Source organism: Mastomys coucha, unplaced genomic scaffold (genome assembly GCF_008632895.1).
Source record: "Mastomys coucha isolate ucsf_1 unplaced genomic scaffold, UCSF_Mcou_1 pScaffold15, whole genome shotgun sequence".
NCBI lineage: Eukaryota > Metazoa > Chordata > Mammalia > Rodentia > Muridae > Mastomys > Mastomys coucha.
This window is the reverse complement of record NW_022196897.1, coordinates 12,257,861-12,279,334: the sequence shown is the minus strand read 5'-3', so window position 1 is coordinate 12,279,334 and position 21,474 is coordinate 12,257,861. Positions and strand designations below refer to the sequence as shown.

General features: G+C 47.7%; 1 protein-coding gene across 18 annotated transcripts in view; it reads left to right on the top strand.

Annotated features, from left to right (window-relative positions):
• Cacna1b (calcium voltage-gated channel subunit alpha1 B) overlaps positions 1-21,474 on the top strand; it is a 168,944-nt gene that overhangs the window by 74,768 nt on the left and 72,702 nt on the right. For 9 of the 18 annotated variants that reach the window (XR_004118471.1, XM_031369265.1, XM_031369249.1 and 6 more), the window contains exons 16-21: positions 2,580-2,697; positions 6,826-6,893; positions 9,791-9,897; positions 12,778-12,840; positions 16,152-16,946; positions 17,714-17,931. Coding sequence is in view for 17 of the 18 variants with exons in the window: in XM_031369265.1 (XP_031225125.1) it covers positions 2,580-2,697; positions 6,826-6,893; positions 9,791-9,897; positions 12,778-12,840; positions 16,152-16,946; positions 17,714-17,931 (1,369 nt within the window). In the remaining variant the exon portion in view is untranslated. The remainder of the gene's footprint in view (positions 1-2,579; positions 2,698-6,825; positions 6,894-9,790; positions 9,898-12,777; positions 12,841-16,151; positions 16,947-17,713; positions 17,932-21,474) is intronic. The other 9 variants (XM_031369259.1, XM_031369258.1, XM_031369257.1 and 6 more) reach the window with 4 other exon arrangements.

The following is a 21,474-nucleotide window of genomic DNA, read 5'->3' as shown; positions in this document are numbered from 1 at the left end:
TGGTGAATAAGCTAGTCATAGTCTTGACTACACCATCCAGGGAGATGCAAACTAAACCCCAGTGACCCATCCTCCCCGCCTCACACTGTAGCCAAAAGCAGGAAAGCTTACATCAGAGTTTAGAGAAGATGTGGCTTTTAGAACCTCCATGTGCTGATGGTGGGGGGATAAAGTCATGTTGGACAGTGATTTCCTGACATCCTATGAAACCCATGTGTATCAGCAAGTCCTGTGCTGGATACACTCACCTGCTCAGGTGTACAGATGTGAGATAGTTCAGCAGCAATAGCTGTAATGATCACTGCACATCAGAGTGGTCGTCATCCAGGGAATGTGTAAGAAGTGTGTTGTTGTTGACCACAGGGAACAGTTGACCCAGAACTACACGTGTCAGCATGGATGCCTCTCACAAATGTAATTTTGAGCGGATCAGACAAGTTTCAGTGTAATTCGATATTGTTCTTTCTGTATTACTGTATGCTCTGTAAGAGCTTACATGAAGCGGTAAACCCCAGAGTCAGGAAACTGTATAACTAGGGAGGACAAAGCTGGTGAGTCCCATTAAGAGAGGTAAGCCTCATTGGGATTTTTTTCTTTTTAAAAATGAAAAATTATTTATATGTGGGTATGTGTGGATTTGTGGATGCCCACAAAGACCAGAAGTGGGGTTGGGTCTCCTGGAACTGGAGTTATAGCAGTTGTGAGCTGCTGATGTGGGTGGTAGGAATTGAATTCCAGTCATCTCCAAGAGCAGCAAGGGCTTTAACAACCAAGCCACTGATGTTTAGTTTCTTAATCTGCTTCATAGGTATATGAGTATTGTGAATTGCTTTCCATTTAAAGTGTTTCATAATTAGGGGTTAGAAAGATGGCTTACCAGTTTCAGGGAATCTGACAGATGGTTGTGAACCACCATGTTGGTACTAGGAATCGAACTTGGGTCCTCTGCAAGAGCAGCAAGTGTTGCATGTTGATGACTGCTGAGCCATCTCTCTAGCATGAAATTTGTAATCTTAAATGCAATCATCAAAATCTAAAAATGAGGGCTGGAAAGATGGCTCAGCAACTGTTAAGAGCACTGTCTGCTCTTCTGAAGGTCCTGAGTTCAAATCCCATCAACCACATGGTGGCTTACAACAATCTGTAATGAGATCGGATGCCCTCTTCTGGTGTGTCTGAAAACAGCTACAGTGTACTTACATATAAGTAATAAAGCTTTAAAAATAAATCTAAAACTGAACAAATTATAACTTTAATGGGATTAATAATTTACTTTAATGGGATTAACAATTTAGAAAAAGGTTTTTTTTTTGAAATCCAATATTTGATGGCATCTTTAACCAATAGATTTGAAAACTTAGATGAAACATTTTTTCTTTTTATAAGTAAACAGTAATTACTTAACTTGGCTTAAGAAGAGTTGGACACTGTCTTTTTGCTTTGTTCCCTGAGCCTGTTAGCTATATGTTGGGTTTTCTATATCCCCAAAGAACAGCTAAAGCAAGACATTTCAGGGGAAAAAAAGTTTTCAAGACATCAAAGTATTTTGACACAATGGTCACAAGTCAAACAGCATACGGACTGGGAAGTAAGCTGCACGTGTGTGTGTGTGTGGGGGTGTGTGTGTGTGTGTGTGGGTGTGTGTGTGTGTGTGTCTCCTGGGGTCGCCTGTCTCAGCTGCTGATTTGGGTCCAATCACTTGCAGACACTTGTGCTGTGGATGGAAAACATCCAAGAGTGACCAAGATTCAGGAGGGAGTTACCTGTTTTGACAAGTCTCAGGACGTCTTGGGTTGCTCTAGTTGTGACAATGGCATGATATACATAAAGATCAAATGCTACAGAGCAGAGTATGGTGCTTCAGGATGTGCTTTCCATGGACAGAGAGTTGACTATGTGAGAAATAGGACATTAAACTCAAGGGGAAGGCTGCGTAGTCAGTGCACGAGTCTGGAGAAATGGACTCACATAAGAAATAACAGGATAACCACACCTGTACTACACAGAGTTCCCAGCAGATTAGAAGCTTATATGAAAAAATCACACTTTCAAATGATCAAATGAAATCTCTGACCAGAACAGAGGGTGGGAAGGAGGGCAGGGCAGGGAGAGAGTGAACTCACAGGTCTGGACACAAGTAAGTTAGTTGCCCAGGCTTCTAAACCAGGACTGTCAATGTTTTGTCTACATTTCAGAGTGAAAGTAGAGATCATGGTTTGCTGGTGGGGCAGAAACTGCAATTAGTCAGTCCATGAAGGTGGATGTACATGGCGGAAGGTGGCAGGAGCCTGGAGAGTCAAAGGTCCGGCCTCCATCCCATGGCTCTGAGCAGCTTGCTTCCTTTTCTGACCCTTGCTGTCTATAGTGAAATAATAGTGTGGCCCAATGATCCTAGATGGCTTCACCTTCTGTGCCACCATCCTCTGTCTCCTGGACCTTTGTAACCTTAAAATTGTGAGCATGGGCATACTGGCCCATTGGTGTGTGTGTCCCAATTCAAATCTAAGCATGTATGCCTGTGTGCTGTGTACTCTGGGGCATGGTACTGATGTGCTCTATATTAATTTTTTCTCCATCAGATCCTCACAGGAGAGGACTGGAATGCAGTAATGTATCATGGGATTGAGTCACAAGGTGGAGTCAGCAAAGGCATGTTTTCTTCCTTTTACTTCATCGTCCTGACACTGTTTGGAAACTGTATCCTTCTTGGGGATAAGTTCAAGTGGTTCATATGCAGCATTGTTCCTGTGGTAGCCACCTCATGGCTTCCTCCAGAAGGGCTGAGGTGTGCAAACAGTTGCTTCTCAGAGTGTGGGTGATGCGCATCCCCAGGATGCCAGATTACTGAGTGTGGAGGTGCTATATGGGAAAGGGTTATCTAGAGGCTAGGGCAGGTAATAACTGTGGAGTCCTTGCAAGAAGATATGGATATGGAATGAATAGGGAAGAAGGCTCTCTCCATTATTAGCCTTAGCTAATAGGTTTGGGTTAGGGTCTAAGAATGTGTATTACTACAGTTTCACAAGCAAGGCCTGATATGCTGGTCTAGGAACCAACCCCATTTAGAGAAAGTGGTAGAATGTTGTAGAGTCCAAATACGCATTGTAAGCTGGAGTCAGATGTCAGTGAATTGTTGCACAGCTACTCCTTTGAAGGTGGTTCTTATAGTCTAGGATTGGTGTTCCATCCTCCCACCTGGAGAGCATGTGAGCACAGAGCGGAGGAAGCTGAGGAGAGCCCTTGTTTCAGGGAGGGGCCCCGACAGCACTGTTGGCTTCCCACTTGCCACAACAGTTGGATTAGTCAGTCAGGGGTCTCTACAGTAACAGAACTTATAGAATGAGCATGTATTGTATAGGATTTATTAGAATGGCTTACAGACTGCAGTCCAGCTAAGCCAACAAGGCTATGAGCAATCCAGTAGTTGTTCAGTCCCCAAGACTAGACTTCAGGAGAAGTTGGAATCCTGGGAGTAGGCTCTAAATCTACTGCAAGTGAAGGGATGGACTTGCTAACAAGACAAGAGCAAGCAGGCAAAAATGCAAAAGCTTCCTTCTTCCATGCTCTTTTTTTTTTTAAAAAAAAAAAAGATTTATTTATTATTATAAATGAGTACACAGAAGAGGGTATTAGATTTCATTATGCGTGGTTGTGAGCCACCATGTGGTTACTGGGATTTGAACTCACCACCTTCGGAAGAGCAGTCAGTGCTCTTACCCGCTGAGCTATCTCACCAGCCCCTCTTCCATGCTCTCATATAGGACAGGCTTCCAGGAAAAAGTTATCCTCATCTCAACTGATCTGGATTAAAGGCATGTCTTCCTAGCTCAGAGGTCCAGATTAGAAATGGGTCACCTTCCTTCAAATTAAGCAAAAATCCCTGACAGGTGTGCCCTCTATTGTCACGCACACTTTGCGTGACAGCGGTATTTGAGGCGTAAACTTCAAGGAAAGTCAGTCTCCTGCCTCCGCACTGTTGCCTGGCACCCCAAACTCAGAGGTAGCCCAGATATGTCCTCGTACTTGTGTGCTAGGGGCCCACCAAGATATCATTTCTTAACAGCTAGAAAAAAGAAAATTCAGACATTGCTCTCTGACCTTCACCGATGTTCCAACGTCCTAGTCAAACCCTGGCTTGGAATGTTAAGCCATTCTAACTAATTGCCTCCAACATTGAGGGTAGGGCATTAAAGCTTACAGAAAGAGAGACAGCATAGAGCATTCAGCATTCAGCAGCAGGCAGTCTGCATTCAGCATTCTAGAGTCGGCATTCAGCATTCAGACTCGCCCGCACTCGGACTAGAACCAGAACTTAGGTGGACTAGGGCATTCATGCAGTCCGTAGCCCCTGGGCCCGGAGGGCTTGGGCCCGGGGGGTGCAGCACCAGTTGAGATTCAAGAGATTGAGCATTTGAGATTCGTGCATTCAACCTTGAAGATTCGAGCATTCAGCATTGAGGACTCGAGATTCAAGCCTCTACCCTCCTGGCTGGCGCACCCGCAGCCCCCCCACCCCCGAGACTCTGGCCAGGACCATGTAGCCCGAACATACTCGGAGCCCGGGGGTGCTACACCAGTCCAGAGGAGATGGCTGCTGTTTTAGACCTAGTGTGTTTTAGATGGCCTCAGAGGTACCTCGACTACTGAGCTGCCAGATTTTTCATTTCTCTTTTGCAACGATTGTAAAAGCCTCATGTCAATTTTTAAAGAAATACACTCAGACCTTACACCACTCGTGTCTAGTCTGTTTGTCAAAGCCGAATCCCGTGCACACCTGGCCAGAACCCATCATCCCGCAGAACAAGAGACCCCGTAAGAAACCCCAGTCCGTGACACTCTATATTTCAGTTTTTGTTAATTCCAGATGTTGACAACCAAGAATAACCATCACAGCAATTAATTAACTGACATTTAGGCCAAGGCATATCAGCCATCAGGTTCCTGCCCTCCTGTTTAATTAGGGTGGTTTCTGATGTGCTTATATTTTCCTCTGTCTGGATACCCACAGATTGCTGCCTTGAGCTCTGCTTTGGGTATGAAAAAGCCTTCTGGTGTGTGTGGTAGGGTTAGTCCATAGGGCATGTAGTCTCTAGAGGCATCCTGCTTGGTCTCAGCAAGGCTGTGATGTCCTATCCCATTCTATAACAATGCTCTGGATCATGGGCCCCTGCCAGAAGGCCTAGTTGTAGCAGAAGGTGGTTATGGCTGCCCAGTTGTTGCTTGCCTGGTACCAGCCAGGGCAATAGGAGAGTGGCACTGCCTGGCAAGAGTGGGTTCCCAGGCCTAGGGTGAAAGAGGCCCAAGTCCCATGAGCACTGGGCCCTGTGGTCAGCCTCCCCCTAGGAGACATCAAGTAGGATCTGCAACATTTTGGGTTGTCAGGATTAAGGAATCAGGATTGATGCCAGGGATTTCACTGTCCAGGGTGCCAACAAGTACCAAGGTTATCTCCAATTTTGAGATAACTTAGAAGTGTAAACCTACATGGGAGGTGAGCAATAGCAATGTTTGTCATAACCAAGAGTAGTTCTCTCCCCTGTGGGAAGAGGCTTATGGGATGGCAGGATAACTCAGTCCTGGAGAGATGCTTATCTTACACAGAACCTGCTTTAGTTCTCTCACCCATCTTAGTCACTGTTCTGTTGCTGTGAAGAGACACCATGACCATGGCAGCTCTATGAAAGAAAGCATTTAATTGGGACTGGCTTACCATTTCAGAGACTTAGCAAACATCATCATGGCATGGAGCATGGTAGCACTCAGGCAGACATGGTGTTGGAGAAGTAGCTGAGAGTGCTAACATCTGGTCTGAAGGCAGCAGGAAGAGAGAGACTGTGGACCTGGCTAAGGCTTCTGAAACCTCTAAGCCTACCCCTCAGTACACATTTTCTCTAACAAGGCCACACCTTCTAATCTGTTCAAATAGAGCCACTCCCCAGTGACCAAGTATTCAAATCTATGAGTCTGTGGGGGCCATTCTCATTCAAACCACCATACGCACTGTGTAACTGGTTTCCTTGTTCCTAAAGGGTGCTGGTAGGACTTCATAGGGTTTCAGGGTCTGTTCAGGGTGGGGCACAGTGTTGGGCACTCACCCTCCCATTTCTAGTATGACTCAAGGGAGTGCCCAAGAATTCACAATGAAACAAAGTAAAAAGAAGGGAGCTTGGTGAGGCAGGTAGGTTTATGACGCTAGCATAGGAGCTGAGGCCTGGAAATGCTGCTCATAGTTGGATTAGTATGTTGGATTGGATCTTTTCACAGCTCCAGTAGGTGCGGGGCATCCCTGGAGCCTATAAAGGCAGGGTGTATTTGTTTCAAGGCTTCACATGCAGACTAGAGCAGAGAAGAGTTGGGGATAAAGGAAGCAGACTCTGACGGAGGCAAAGGCAAATTGATTAAGCCTGGCCTATAATCTTTGGTTCTACAGCATCATCCCCAGTGATCCTGAGTGAAAAAAGAGCTCTCCCTCTGTTTCTGTCTTTCTGTCTCTGTCTGTCTGTCTGTCTGCCTGCCTGCTGTCTGTCTGTCTGTCTGCCTGCCTGCCTGCTGTCTGTCTGTCTGTCTGTCTGTCTGTGTCTATTAGAGAAGGCTGAGCCATGTGAAACTGTAGAGGGGCAATTCACCTGGTGAGAACCAAGGCTATGAGGGAGGAGGCCTTGTGCATGTGGGTACACCAGGGCCCAGGATGGGCTGATGGTTTCACGGGGTAGAGGCTGGACACTTGGTAGATGGAAGTTTCTGTCTTTCATGAGCTACCGTGGTGGGATGATATGAGACAGTTTGTGGGGCAGAGGGCTCCCTTCCTTAGCTGGAGCCAACCAGACACCCTGCTGAATGTTTTCCTGGCCATTGCTGTGGACAACCTTGCCAATGCCCAGGAGTTGACAAAGGTATGTAAAACACCACCTGCAGCCAAGAAGGTGCTACAAAGTTTGGGGCTCGATACATTTTACTCTGGATGAAGTTATAAAATCACAAGGGAGGTCAGCTTCTGGGTCAGAGTCCATGTGACTTTTCTCCAAGGGGATCTTCTCAAAAGTCATGAACAAAGAGAAAATTACCTAGGTTCTGGGTACAGAGGATTGCCACAGAAGCAAGGAGGGATATTGTCATAAAGGTGGGTACATGTGTGGACAGGCTCCCAGAGAAGATGTGGCTTTGGAAGGAAGAATGAATGGCAGGCTAGAGTGTGGGAGCACAGGAGGTACAGGCTGGACAGGACTACCCATGTCACAGGAGTGCAGGCCCCCAATGCATGTGTATGATGAGGGTGAGAAGTGTTCCCAGACTAGATGCATGAGTGAGCCCTAGGAATGCCTGAAAGGGCAGTGAGAGGACGTCTATAGTGCCACCCTCGGATGCCCAGCGTGGCAGCGGTGATTCTGTCTGTGCACATCTGTGTCACAGCAGGACAGCTCCTTCTCTAGGCAGTACTCAGCAGGGACCATTCAATATTCATTTCTTATATTCAAGCCCAGTGGGGAATGTGATTATACATGTATCTCTCTCTGGTTTCCCTGTAGAAGACAGAACCCCCTCTCTAGCAGCCCTCAGTTCTGTGTCCACCTACCTGCTGTCAGCCTCTTTTGATTCAAGTTCTGGCTCCACCACAGAAGCTGTTACCAAGTGCATTACAGATGTCTTATGTGCGTGCGTGTACCATCTCTCTGTGAGAGGTGCTCTGTGTTCTCTGATGCTCAAGTTGGCACCTGTGCACATATCCCAAGTCTGATCTTAGCAGGCCAGTGTTTTCCTCACCTTGGGACTGAGGAACACTGGATTAGGTGTTTTGAAGAGAGCAGAGCTCATGCAGTGTAGTAGCCATGAGCCTCCTTTGGCTTCTGCTTAGTGTTTTCTCTTCCTGTATGTAGCTGTGCCTGAGGTCCTGGGCTCCTCTTTTGCTCTGATCTCTGGCTCCTGAGGACTCGGGAGTGCCACTAGCTGGCTTATTATTGTCATCAGTCTAGCCAGTGTTGAGTCTTGCCATCTGGCTATGGTCAGATTCCTGGCTGGGCTGCATGGGCTGGAGGAGCCTATGTATCTCCAGAGCTCTCCTTGGTGGCAGTGATCCTAGGACCATGCAAATTTGGCACACTAGCAATATTAGTTCCTGTGCAGAGGGACACTCGAGTTCTGATGTCTCTCCATGTTCTCCCGTGGGCGAGTATAAACTGAGGAGGCAGGGTCTCCAGGGGCCTGCCTGTACACAGAACTTTCTATGGTGAATCCTAAACAAGAATCCTCCTGCCTTGGGAAATGGGACCAATGAAAGCCTATCTGTCTGGCCAAATGACATTGCCTAGGACTTCATTGCTGTGACCAAACAAACAAACAAAACTAGAGAAAAAGGATAAATAGGTAGAAAATTTTACTTTGCCTCATGATTTCAGAGATTACAGTCCATTGTTAGTTGACTATTGCACCTAGACTTGTGGCAAAGTCAAGCATCATGGCAGAAAAATGTGGCAAATCAGAGCTGTTCTCTTAATGGTGGCTAGGAAGTGGCCAGACCATGATATAGTGACATCCCTTAGTGATCTGTGCCTTCCGAATGGACCCCATTTCCTGAACAGAGACCAAGAATTTGATAGGTGAGCCTATAGGGCACGTTTAAGAGTGAAATGGTGATACTTTAACACTTTCACTGGTTATTTTTCTGTGAAGTGGAAATAAATTCAAACTGATTTATTTATAGACTATTCAGGCCATTTAACACACACCTTGGAGTGATTAGGATGGTTCTTTCCCAAGGGGCTTACCCAGAACCAATTTAATACCACTGAAGAGTCACACCTGGGAGTGCTGTGTGAGGAACTAGCCATCTCTTTCCTGGGCCTGAGGCCTGAGGGTCTCCTCTGCATTGACATGTTCTGGGCAGCGACTAGCAGCTTAGATTCATTTATTTATTCATTTATTTATGTCGTTATTATGCTTCTCAAGACTCAGGTGCATTTTGAGGAGTGTTAGCTTTCAGGAGAATTAGCCTTGGGAGGCCTATGCTTGAGGGTTTTAAGAAATCATGGGGGTCCACTTGTTCAGATGGACAGCATAGGGGTCTCCCTACTTTGGTCTTAGGCTCAGCAGCGGTACTGATTCAGAGTCCTGGAACAAAGCTTGCTGACTTGTTTGGTAACGTGGGGTCAAGGCCAGAGGCTCTGTCAGCTGTCCGTTTCTCTTCCTGGACAGGTAACTGCAGGTCCTATGGCAGTGGCAAATAGTTGTGTGTAGCTTTATGGGATCTGATTGGTTCTGGGAGAGAAGCTCAAAGGTGGCAAGTGGTCCTGATGGGGACAGGGAAGAGCTCGGCAACCTTACTCCCAGCGTTGTGGGGTGGGTCACCTTTGCTCAGGTGCTTCAAGAGCTCCCAGAAGGACAGGGGGATGGGAAAGGGACAGATTTGCTGTGGTGAGCCTGTGGTACAAAAGAAGATATTTTGGTAGTGGCTTTGTACTGGCCTGGGGATGGTCAGGATGGGGTGTGGCTTCCAGCGCAGACACAGGGCCATCAGCTCGTGAACATGCTGAAGATGGCATGAGCTAGACAACACTGATGCAGGAATCCCGGATACTGATACTTCTAGCCATAGACTCAGGAAGGGAAGCCTTGAAGGACACTAAGAGAACTCACCCTGGGTCACAAGGCACTCTGTCCACCCAGGGCCTAGATGTCTGCTCTACGGTCTGGAGTGCAGAAGAGGCATAGAGGCATTAGGAAGGAGAACCTAGAACCTCAGAGTGGCCAGTCAGTTTTTGACTTGAGAAGACTGTCAGTTTTGTTGTTCAAACAGGATGAAGAGGAGATGGAAGAAGCAGCCAATCAGAAACTTGCTCTTCAGAAGGCCAAAGAAGTAGCTGAAGTCAGCCCTATGTCTGCTGCCAACATCTCCATCGCTGCGTAAGACTCCTGGGAATGGAATACGGGTGGTTTGGGCAGCAGCAGAGCCCGAGTCCTCAGAACCCCTGCCCTGGCCAGGGCTGCTGAACCCACAGCCATTCCCTTGAATTATGTTGAAAAGAACCTGAGCAAAGGACTCAGTGGAGCATACTTTATGGCTATCCCAGCCTGAATGTGGGCAGAGTGTAAGTGTGTGGCCTTCATGTTTACTGGGGTTACCTGGGCTTCTGAGCTGGGCTTTGGAGTCACTGGATGGTGTCTAGGTGGCCCTAGTGGGTCTATCTTTGCAAAGCCCTGGCGGGTGTCAGGAAAGGAAGGAGTTAGCATGTACAATTTATATATAATTTTCCAGAAATGTATTTTGTGAGACAGACAAAAAGTTCTAGTGGCAGCCCAGCTACTTCCAAAAATGTCTCTGCAGGTGCTTGGCAAGGAGGCATCTGTGATGAGAAAGGGCAAGTGTAGTCTGTGGGAAGATCCAGTCTCCCTGTCATTCACCCTGGTCTTGGGTATAGTGAAGTTTATAGAGGGTTAGAGACTTTGAGGAAAATTAGTGTTTAGGAGGAGTCAGGAAACTTGGGCAAATGGCCTGGCCATAGGCAAATCTTGGAGAAGTATACCCTGCTGGCATTGAGGCTGCACACTCTCTCTGCCACACTCTTTTCATAGGCTGTGCATGTGGCTTTGACTCAGCATCTTGTGGTGAGTTATGCCTGTACTGCTGAATTATGTGTTGGAATTGGTTGGTTGTGGATGTTGATGTAGTGATCGAGTGTGTGTGTGTATGTGTGTGTGTGTGTGTATTGTGTGTGTGTGTCAAAAATGGTTCTGTTCCTTCCCAGAGGTCACCAAACAGTATTCAGAGGACTTGTTTCTAAGTTGAGCAGAGAGCATTTGGCCCGGGTATTGTCAGCCAGAATGGCTGTAGCCCATAGGGACCAATGCCGGGAGCCAGGCGGGCTTAGGGTATGGCATCTGTTGTTTAGGAGGCTTGTGGAGCTCTGCCTACATATCCTATAGTTTCACTGTCTGGCCAGTTCAGTTGTTGATTAGTTGGGCAGTTTAATTCAATGATTTGATCGTGAGTTGAGAAGACCTGGCAGGCTGATTTCTGTTGCAAAGAGGATGGCAGGTAAGCATTTGGTGTGATTGGCTCCCAGCTTCATGTGAACATGTGGCATGAAGTATTGCTCTTTTTAACACTTGCCTTCTCTGCAGTTTCTAGCTGTGAGCAGCTCCTGCTGCCTCTGGGGCATCCCTTCCCAAAGGCCTGCCTTTCTGATTGATGCCTAGGGAAAAGAGTGTAGGGTCCTTCCATCGCCCAGAAGGAACTGCTCAGGCCTTCCTTCCCTCACGGCCCTGCTTGGAGACACTGTTGCAGATGTTCTGTGTCCCCAAGAATGGGAGAGCACAATAGTATTAAATTAGTCACTCTGATTTGAGTAGAGATTCTGAGGAGTTGGCCACATCAGGTGAGCCCTTTCCCATGAGCATAGTGCCAAGTGAGAGAGAGCTGCTGCTGCTGCTGCTGGTTCTTGCCACTCATGTTAAGACCTCTGAGGACTCAGGAGCTGTATGAGTTCTCTCTTGTGGTTTGCTGCCAGACTGGAGAGAATGAGGCTGTCAAAAACCTCTTAACTTGGCAGTTTCCCTCACAGCTGTGCCTTGATTCAGCACAGGGAGAACTCTCTTGGGGTATTGTGTGGGTGCTGAAGGACCTTCAGCATGCATGGTGATTGAGGCCTTCTGCATTCTGGGTAGCATGACAGGTGACTCCGGAATCCTGGGATGGAGTGCAGTCCTGTGCGTCCCCATGGAAGCTCCTCATGTTCCTGGAGGAGTAGGACATTAAGCGTGGGGTATCTTCCTGCTTCTCTCTGCTGTGGTATCACATTCTTACCTAGTTTCTTAGCACACACGCACAGAATCTCACTCAAGTCTTACATAGTTTCCCATTCACAACCTCACATGTCCTTACATACATGCACAACCTCACACACTCACAATCTCACACTCACAAGTCCTAGGTTTGCACTCACAATCTCACACTTGCAGCCGCTCTCTCTGCACCACTGTGATATGCTGACACATCTGCTCACACTGGCACTGTGTGAAGATGAATGGTTTTCAGTTGGCTTTTAGAAAGGGGCACTGGGGACCTACTCGACCATCCCTGTGAAGCCAGTGTGGAAGGAAAGGACCGTAAAGAGACTGTTGTTTTCTCTATTGTTTTTGGAAAAACTTCTATACATCACTTGGAAATGGCTGCAATGACCACATGGAAGGTGGCTTGGTGACATAGCCTGATTCTATCCTGGAGGGGGTCATTGTGACTTGGAAGTGATGGGACTTAAGTCTGGGAACTGAGGGTCTGAGGGCAGAGATCAAGTCCTTACAAGGAAGGAAGGTGGGGTATGGCAGGACCTGGGTAGCCCCAGAGGAAGGTATTCTTTCTCCTGTGTTTGTCATGTGCTCATCCAAGGCCAGCAGCTTCAGGTCAGTCTGCCCAGGACTTTGGGTGTAGGAGACTGTTGGAACTGCTATAAAGGTGACAATTAACTCTTCCCAGATCACTCCTCCTTAGGGTAGTGTGGACCAAGCTGTGGTGATGGATGATATGAGAGAACTATGTCTTGTCTTCCAGCCATGTAGGTTTTGCTGCCTTTAGCCTCACTTTTCTGCACATATGGAATTGGTTCTCAGCTTCTCTCTAGCGCTGGTCTTGGCCAGTGCCTGTCTGGCAGATGCATCTCTAGCCTTCTGCCAGATGTGCACTGTGGCCCGCACCTGCACTGATGTGGTGCCACGTGTCACTCATGTCTCAGAACATTCTCTCTGGTTTTCTCACTCCTGTTTGTGTTTTGTTTTTTGCATGTGCAGTTTTGTAAAGCAAACTCGAGGTACTGTATCTCGCAGCTCATCTGTCTCCAGCGTAAACTCACCGTGAGTGGCTCTGCTATGATTCTCCATCTGTGACTCCATGATAACTATGTGCACACACCTTCCCTCCACTCCTAACTGCTTTACCCTGAAGTCATTTGCTTTATGGGCAGCTCCAGCCCAGCCTTCTGTGGGAATGGTGGGCATGTTCCCTGTTGTCCCCAAGTCCTATGCATAGGCTCAGATCTTTTCTGAGCTTGGTCCTCCTCTCCCTTCTGGTCTCTGTCCTTTTGTTTGCTGTTTGTCTGTGTGCAGTCACTCCAGTGTCTTGTATATATTTATTTCTTGGATAGGGTAGAACTCTGTGGATCAAGATCTTCTGTAGTTCTCACAAAGCCCTATGCACAGGGGTGGTAGGGAAGGCTCTTGGGATCATTCCTCAGCTCCTCCAATCCCTCCTTAAATTGGGGGAATGTGTCAGTTATTCTGAGGCAGCCTTTGTTTTAGCATGAACAGAGCTTCTGTAGAGCTTGTAGTAGGCCAGAGAAATACAAAAAAATGCAGGATGGGAGCTGCAGGTCTAGAAGCAGAAATGGGACTGGGTGCTTTCAGGGAAGGAAAATGAGGTGGGTAGCAAACAAGTTAGCCTTCTTAGGGATGACACTAGCCTGGCCACTTGGCCTGAGTAGCTCTTTCTGGAGGATGTGTGCCTGGGTCTTCCTTCAAGGATAGGGCGAGCACCTTTAAGTGATGGTCCCCATCCAAGCTCCTAGGGAAGCTGCTGCTACTGTCTTCTGCCCGTGGATCCTCATGCCGGAGAAGGAATGTTTGTAGTTGGGCCCCCCATGCCTTTTGCCTGCTTTGTGTGCCTTTTTGACAGTAGCACGGGGCCATCTCATCTTCTCACAAGAGTGAGATGCTGCTGGATATTGGACCCTGATGTCTGACAGGGCAAGAAAGCTTGTTGGGTCCTCAGTGGTCCATATGACAGAAGTGAGGCATCTGTGGTACATACTGGGGGTATCTCATCCTTCCTGTAGCAGCAAGTGACAGGCTAGCTCTGCCTAGAGACCTCACAGTCTAAAATTCCTTTCTGAGCCTTGAGTGGACCACAGAGCCTCAGCTGAGAGCCTCTCGCCTTCCAGATATGACTGCATAGCATCAGGACATCGTGAGAGTCGCTCTTCTCCATTGGCTCTTTAGAGAGCACTGTTAAATGTAGATGCTGCCTGAGTAGTGTTGCCAGCCATATAGCAATATCTTCAGTGAGCAGTTTGCCTTTCAAGAGATGACCTTGAATTGCTTGTAAAGTTGGTAAAGAGGAATAGAGCTAGTTGTCTGTGCTAGCTACAATGGGCAGAGATGGGGAAAAGGCACTGCAGACCTGGAAGGAGTCCACTGGTCTGTATGGGTTTGTGGGTCACTAAAGCCAGTCTGCTGATAGTAGATCCCAGAGCAGTGTGCTGGGGACTGTGTCAGCCTGAGGAGGTGAGTGGGTGGCCCTGGCCCAGCGATTTGGTATTCGGTTTTATATTTTGAGTCCTAGTAATGCTCTCCATTCCCATGGACAGCCTGGCTCCTTTCTGTACTTGAGATAGTACTGGAGAGAGAGTCACACTTGGGGCAAGGCTAGGGCTGAGTGAGCCCACTCCTGCCTGTACCACAGAGCTGGAGCTTCAGGCCTTCAGACCTTTGCACAAGCCCATTAGCTTCACTGTCCATCTTGCCAGCCACCTCTCTGCTGACCAGAGGACTCAGAGTCCAGGCCCATCTTGGTGTATCAGACTGATTGAGAGACCCAAGGTAGTGAGTGGACATCAACTGTCCCAGGTCATCAGGCCCTCTTCCATTTCTTACCTTTCGGTGCTATACAAAGATGAGCTCTACCAGGGGCAGGGAAGCCCTGTGGGCATTACAGGGCCTTCTTGGAGTAAAGATAGCTGTTTTTGATGTCTCAGTGAGGACAAATAGCAGCTGAGGTCTTGAGCTAACAGATGCTTCTGGCTGCCCTCTAAGCCTCATCTGAAAGCCTAGGGGAGGAGGCCTAGATTCTGTTCTTTAGCTTTCAGACTCCAGGTGCTGGCTCCTTACCAGCACCTGGTGGGATAAGATTTGCTCTCCTTCTTCCAATAGACCTATTCCAGTGACTGGGTTGTCCCCTCAGGCGTAGTTTGCACCTGCATTGTAAGGTAGATGGAGTCTGACTGAGAGCTTGTGCGTTCCTCAGGCACTTCTTCCCTTCTGCCCTGTATGCATATGAGCCTAATTCCATCAGTGACTAGCTATGATCTCCAAATAGGTCTTGTCCTCTTTCTAGGCTCAGTAGCCACCCTTGTGAGGTGGGCACAGGAGAAGCACTTGTCCTTGAGGTGGTTGGTTGTAAAGGATGTGTGAGGTGGGTATGAACCCAGAGATTGGTGCCATGGCTGTCGTCAGTGGTACCACAGACTCTGCCAAGATCATCCAGAAGCCTCCAGAGACTTGAGGATGAGGCTCTAGTCTCAGATGAGTTTCTACTTTTGGCAGAGGTGGGGCCGAGGCCACCTCTTTTGGGTGGTTTTATTCAGTAAAGAACCTAGAATAAAAAGGCCCCCTGTTTTGGATGTGGGAACAGATGTCTGGGCCGGTGATGTTTAAATGAAGATGAGGCCCTTCATTGTTCAGTGAAGACTGAGCTAGGCTGGCTCTCTGGAGTATTTCAAGAGTATGTCTGGCTCTTTTCTCTGGAGTAAAGGGTCCCCACAGAGCCAAGTGAGAAGAGGGCATTCTAGACCTGACTTGGGCTCCTGGTAGTTGGTTGAGCCAAATAGTGGCTCTTTACTAAGGGCTGCCTGAATGCTTCAAAATGCAGCAGAGGTTCTGTTTGCCCACGACAGGGCATGCTCCTTTGGGAGGTGCCATTGGTAAGTGTCTCTAGGGAAATTCTGTTTGTGTGGCCCCTCCTGGGCCAGCTCCCAAGGGAGGCTGCAGGGGTGCCTCCTTGGGTCCTTCTCCATTTGCAAGATGGCCTTTCCTTCCTGCTGGCTAGCTGCCCATCTACCTTGAAATTCTGTTTACCCACTCATGCTGGTACCTGGCATCCCCACAGCCTTGCACCCTTCAGACTCTGGGCCATTGTCGTCCTGCTTGAGTGACAGCTAGTTCCCATCATCAGCCTGTTAATGCTGTCAGCTGGCCAGGACACTGACAGGAGAAGCGGAACTATCCGCTACCTCTGGGTATTCTTCCCCTAATGTGCAACACTGTTGGGGTCTTTAAGGCTCTAGTCACCTCTCCTTCCCTGTCCCCATATCCTTCCATCGCTTGTGTTCATCTGCGGCTTCCCTGTGAGGCAGAGATAAGTGTCGGTGACACTCATGACAGTCTCCCCGCAGCAGGCAGCAGAACTCGGCCAAGGCACGCTCAGTATGGGAGCAGCGGGCCAGTCAGCTAAGGCTCCAGAACCTGCGTGCCAGCTGTGAGGCACTGTACAGCGAGATGGACCCTGAGGAGCGTCTGCGTTATGCCAGCACGCGCCACGTGAGGCCAGATATGAAGACACACATGGACCGACCCCTAGTGGTGGAGCCTGGTCGGGATGGCTTGCGGGGACCCGTTGGGAACAAGTCAAAGCCTGAGGGCACGGAGGCCACCGAAAGCGCGGACCTACCACGCCGGCACCACCGGCATCGTGATAGAGACAAGATATCAGCCACAGCCCCTGCTGGAGGCGAACAGGACAGGACAGACTGCCCAAAGGCCGAAAGCACCGAGACCGGGGCCCGGGAGGAACGTGCGCGCCCTCGTCGAAGTCACAGCAAGGAGGCTCCAGGGGCTGACACGCAAGTGCAAGCGCAAGCGCGCTGTGAGCGCAGTAGGCGGCACCACCGGCGCGGCTCCCCGGAGGAGGCCACTGAACGGGAGCCTCGGCGCCACCGTGCCCACCGGCACACACAGGACTCAAGTAAGGATGGCACTGCACAGGTGCTTGTACCCAAAGGCGAGCGACGAGCAAGACACCGAGGCCCGCGCACGGGTCCACGTGAGGCAGAGAACAGCGAGGAGCCCACACGCAGGCACCGTGCAAGGCATAAGGTGCCACCAACACTTGAGCCTCCAGAGAAGGAGGCTGCAGAGAAGGAGAACAACATGGTGGAAGGGGATAAGGAAACCCGAAATCACCAGCCCAAGTATGTAAGAGGTCCCAGTGGGAAATGGGGTGTGTGGAGGGGCCGTGGCGGTGTTAGGAGCCCTTATGCAAATAGGGAAAGAGGTACAGGTGACTGCCAGGCTGCTCCTGTTGTCACCACTCCCACCCTCTCTATACACACACACTCCCAATTCTTCCCTTGGTAAACTTCCTTGTGTGCTCGGTGACACTCAGGGAGGGACTTGGGGAGACTGGAGGTATTATGAACACATTGACCCAGGAAGACCAGTGAACCCGGGAGAAGAAAAGTATTGTACTGAAAGGGAGGATGCTGGGAAAGGAGAACCAAATAAGGGTGCTAACTCAGTTTACCAAAACAAAACAGAAGGTGCTGGCCCGATTTTGGCTCTCAGTCTTTAAGAGGCCTGGAAATTATAGGTTACAGCTGGAGGCCATTGTTAGGGAAGGGTCTAGCTTCGCACAGTCTCTGTGTCTAGAAGTCTGTGCTGGGCCTTTCCTGCGGGAATCTTGGCAGGGTGTCCAAGGGAAATGGTTTGCTTTGGATTGCTTCAGTTGATCCACATATAGACTCTAATACCAACAGTGCCTGACTCTGTTAAAAGCAGATGGGTCAGCTCCATACCTTCCTTTTAGCCATATAGGCAGTGTAAGTGTGCAGGGAGACAGAAACCATTCAAAACACCAGGAAAGCTTGTAGCCCAGGATTTACTTGCCTTATGTAAAGGGATAGTCCCAAGAAACTAGGTTTCACATACTGCATCAGACTAATGAGCATTCTGGTTTCAGGGAACCTCACTGTGACCTGGAGGCCATTGCAGTTACAGGGGTGGGCCCTCTGCACATGCTGCCCAGCACCTGTCTCCAGAAAGTGGACGAGCAACCAGAGGATGCAGACAACCAGCGTAATGTCACCCGGATGGGCAGTCAGCCCTCAGACCCCAGCACCACTGTGCATGTCCCAGTGACACTGACAGGCCCTCCTGGGGAGACCACTGTAGTTCCTAGTGAGTATCTCCCTGAACCAGTGGCAGGCCCAGCTACCTCAGTCCTTGCCGCTCAGTGTTAGTGGTTGGGGATCCAGCTTGCCTCTCGGAATTTCTCCCAGTAGGAGAGAAAGTTCTTTGCTATCAGTACCAGTCCTTTAGTATCTTGGCTTTCCATTGCTCCAGAGGCAGAACAATGCTAAATACCTTTGTCTCTCTTCCTAAAAATGCTTTCATGTTGCTATCTTATGTCAGGCTCCATGTCAGAGTGCTAAGAACACAGCGGAAGGTGGCCATAGTAGCCGGAAAGGCCACAACGTTCATCTTTGGTTGATTGACAAGCGGTGGTCAGGACTGGTGCTAGAGTAGGAAGGCAGAGAGGGACTGTCATCACGCACTCCTGGCGCCTTACCTCCCCCACCCTACCACACCTTTGTCTGACTTGCTCTTTCTTCCCTTGTGTGTGCAACCAGGAAGGGGCATGCAGTAAGAGCCCAGTGAATCTGCCATGTAGTAGGTGACAGATGTAGTCCTCAGAAGCATGATGTTAGAATGGAGAGCACACACACCAAGAGGCATTCCAGGGAGAGAGGCAGGGCCTGCAGAGAGCCAGGGAAGCACTGAGCTCTGACATAGGCCAATCACATGCACTCACTCACACATTTTGTGAGCAGTGCAGAGCACTGACTTCTAGCTGCTTAGCCACCAGTTTCTGTGAGTTTCCTCTGAGGAAACTTGGTCTTGGCCATTCTTGTTCCACTTGCCCTGTGCCCAAGTGAGTCTGTTTTCCCAGCCTCCTCCCTCATTTCTCTTTAGAGTAGCCAGACACTGAGCCCAGGGACCCTGCTGGGACTTTGTTTACACTTGGCCTAGGCATGCTGGTAGCCACAGACCTTTTATCAAAGCACACAGATTTTCAAGTTGGCTTAAAAAAAAAAAAGAAAGAAAAAAAGAAAACAAACTTTATCATTGTAGAATTTTGTGGCTTGGTGGTTCATTTCTTACTACATTAAAAGTCCACTGGCTGGAACTTTCTCCATCCACCTGTTGGAGGATCTTCAGGTTAGTTCCAGTTTTGATAATTCTGAACAGACAGGCGTGTTTGGAGTTTACATGGAGGTACTTACTTCTGTGAGTGCATACATAAGCATGGCTGTGAAGTTGTGTGTGGGTAAGACTGTTTAGATTCATAGGACACTGCAGTCTGTTTTCACCGTGGCCGGGCTGCTTCCTTCCATAGCGATGGGTGAAGTGCTTATTGCTGTGCATCTGTGACTGACTTTGGTACCAGTGGTTTGGACTTTAGTTGTTCTAATGAAATGCATAGTAGAGTTTGTTTAAACTTGCAACTTCCTAATGAAATACGATTTTGAGTATTTTTTATTATGTATACTTGACATTTGTACACCTTTCGTGAGGTTTTTATTTGGGTCTTTTGACTACTTTTAATTGATTTGTTTAATAATCATTAACTTTCTCTATATGTATATGTGTCTTATTTATACATATGTATATATATGTTATTTTAATTTTTATGTATGCGTGTGTTTTTCTTGTACGTATACTTTTGCATCATGTGTGTGTCTGCTACTGGAGGAATCAGAACAGATAGGGCTGGCGTTACAGGTGGTCATAGGCTGCCATGGGGGTGCTGGCTCCTGAACCCAGGCCCTGCAAGAGCAGCAAGTGCTTTTAACCCCTGAACCATCTCTCCAGCCCCTCTTCGTATATTTCTCACAGAGGCCTTTTTTCAAATGTACTTTGTATTTCTCCGAGGTTCTGGCTTGGAGTTTCAGTTTCTGAATGCTTGGCATGTTTTGTTCTTCGCTTTCTTCCTAAGACAAGTCTCACTGTGTAGCTCTGGTGGTGACCTCTGCCCTCTGACTGCCAAAGTCAGAGGTGTTCGTGAGCCGATGTGTGCTCTGTCTGGCGTTCTCCAGTGTTGATTTTGGGGGTTAATCTGATGTTTGTAACAGCTTCTCCCAGAAGAAGAAGAAATCTAGGCTATTGAGTTTTTACATTTTTTTTTTATGTTCATTACTTAATCTGTTTTTCTGAATCCTCGGGCATTGGTTTTAATGTTGATTCTATTTGTTTTCCCGAGCACATTATCAAAACTTCTATGAGTGAGTGTATCTCTCTTCCGAGTTTTGGGTGTCTTAGTGTGTCTGCCTACATTGGTGGGTAACAGCCGGGTTGTTGGTACCCTCGCCTTGTTTTTCCAATACTAAGGTAAAGATTCTGGCTTGAGACCTATGTATAAACTTATGCTTATAATACACATTAATTCCTATTTTAGTAAATTTATTTATTTATTTATTGCCTGTCAAAAGTGTTAAATTTTGTCAAGTCTTTTCAGAATCCATGGAGGTCATATTTTCTTTTAGATGCAGAAATTTATAGCAATGAATTTCAGATCTGGAACTCTGTCTACAATGTTAGACTATAACTCAATCATTATTTGTTAGCAGATTTAGTTCATTTTATTTTTCTGGTATAAAAGTCCTATGTGTGGGGCTGGTGAGATGGCTCAGTGGTTAAGAGCACCGACTGCTCTTCCGAAGGTCCTGAGTTCAAATCCCAACAACCACATGGTGGCTCACAACCATCTGTAATGAGAGCTCACACCCTCTTCTGGTGTATCTGAAGACAGCAACAGTGTATTTACATATAATAATAAATAAATCTTTAAAAAAAAAAAAAGTCCTATGTGGAAGCTACTGCTGGAGCCTGGGTCCTGTAAATGGAGACTTTTGTGTGGGTTTTCATAAGATGGTCAGTGAATTCTTCATTGGGAGACTTGGTGAACATAGTCTCTTTCCAGAGGTCAAAGGTCAAGTAGCTGTAGGTCTTGGAGATGCCATCAAAGGTAGCTGGAGAAGTTGCATAAGTGGCAGTATATGCCTAGCTCAGTGGTTCTTAACCTGTAGGTTATCACCCTTTTGGGGGCTCAGATATTTACATTACAATTTCTAACAATAGCAAAATCATACTTATGAAGCAGCAACAGGACCCCAACATGAGGAACTGTATTAAAGGGTCACAGCATTAGGAAGGTTGAGAAGCACTGGGCTAGCTGGTGTGCAGGCAGCAGCTACAGCAGCATCTTGGATGAAAGAGTACAGATGATGCCAGTGTGTTGGGGGCAGAGACGAGGCATACCAGCACAGAGTCACAGTGGCCTGGCACCTCCCCAGGATGGCTAATCTTGTTTCCCTGGTAGCCTCTCCACAGGGATAATGACCCACAAATATCAGTGGCTACTTTTTTTTTAGAGCTTTTACCACCAAGACCAACATGAGCATTATAGTACCCAGGAGTGACAAAAGCTTGTCTGCTGGTGTCTGAGGGTCTTAGTGTGTCTGCACTAATATTTTAGTTCATTTGACATTTATATCATGTCTTATTGTAAAAATTGTTTCTCATTTTATCTTTATTATTTTTCTCTTTTTTGTTTTATATTTTTATTATTGTTATATATATGTATGTATATGTATGTATATATATATATATGTATATATATATACATATATATATATATATATTTTTTTTTTTTTTTTTTTT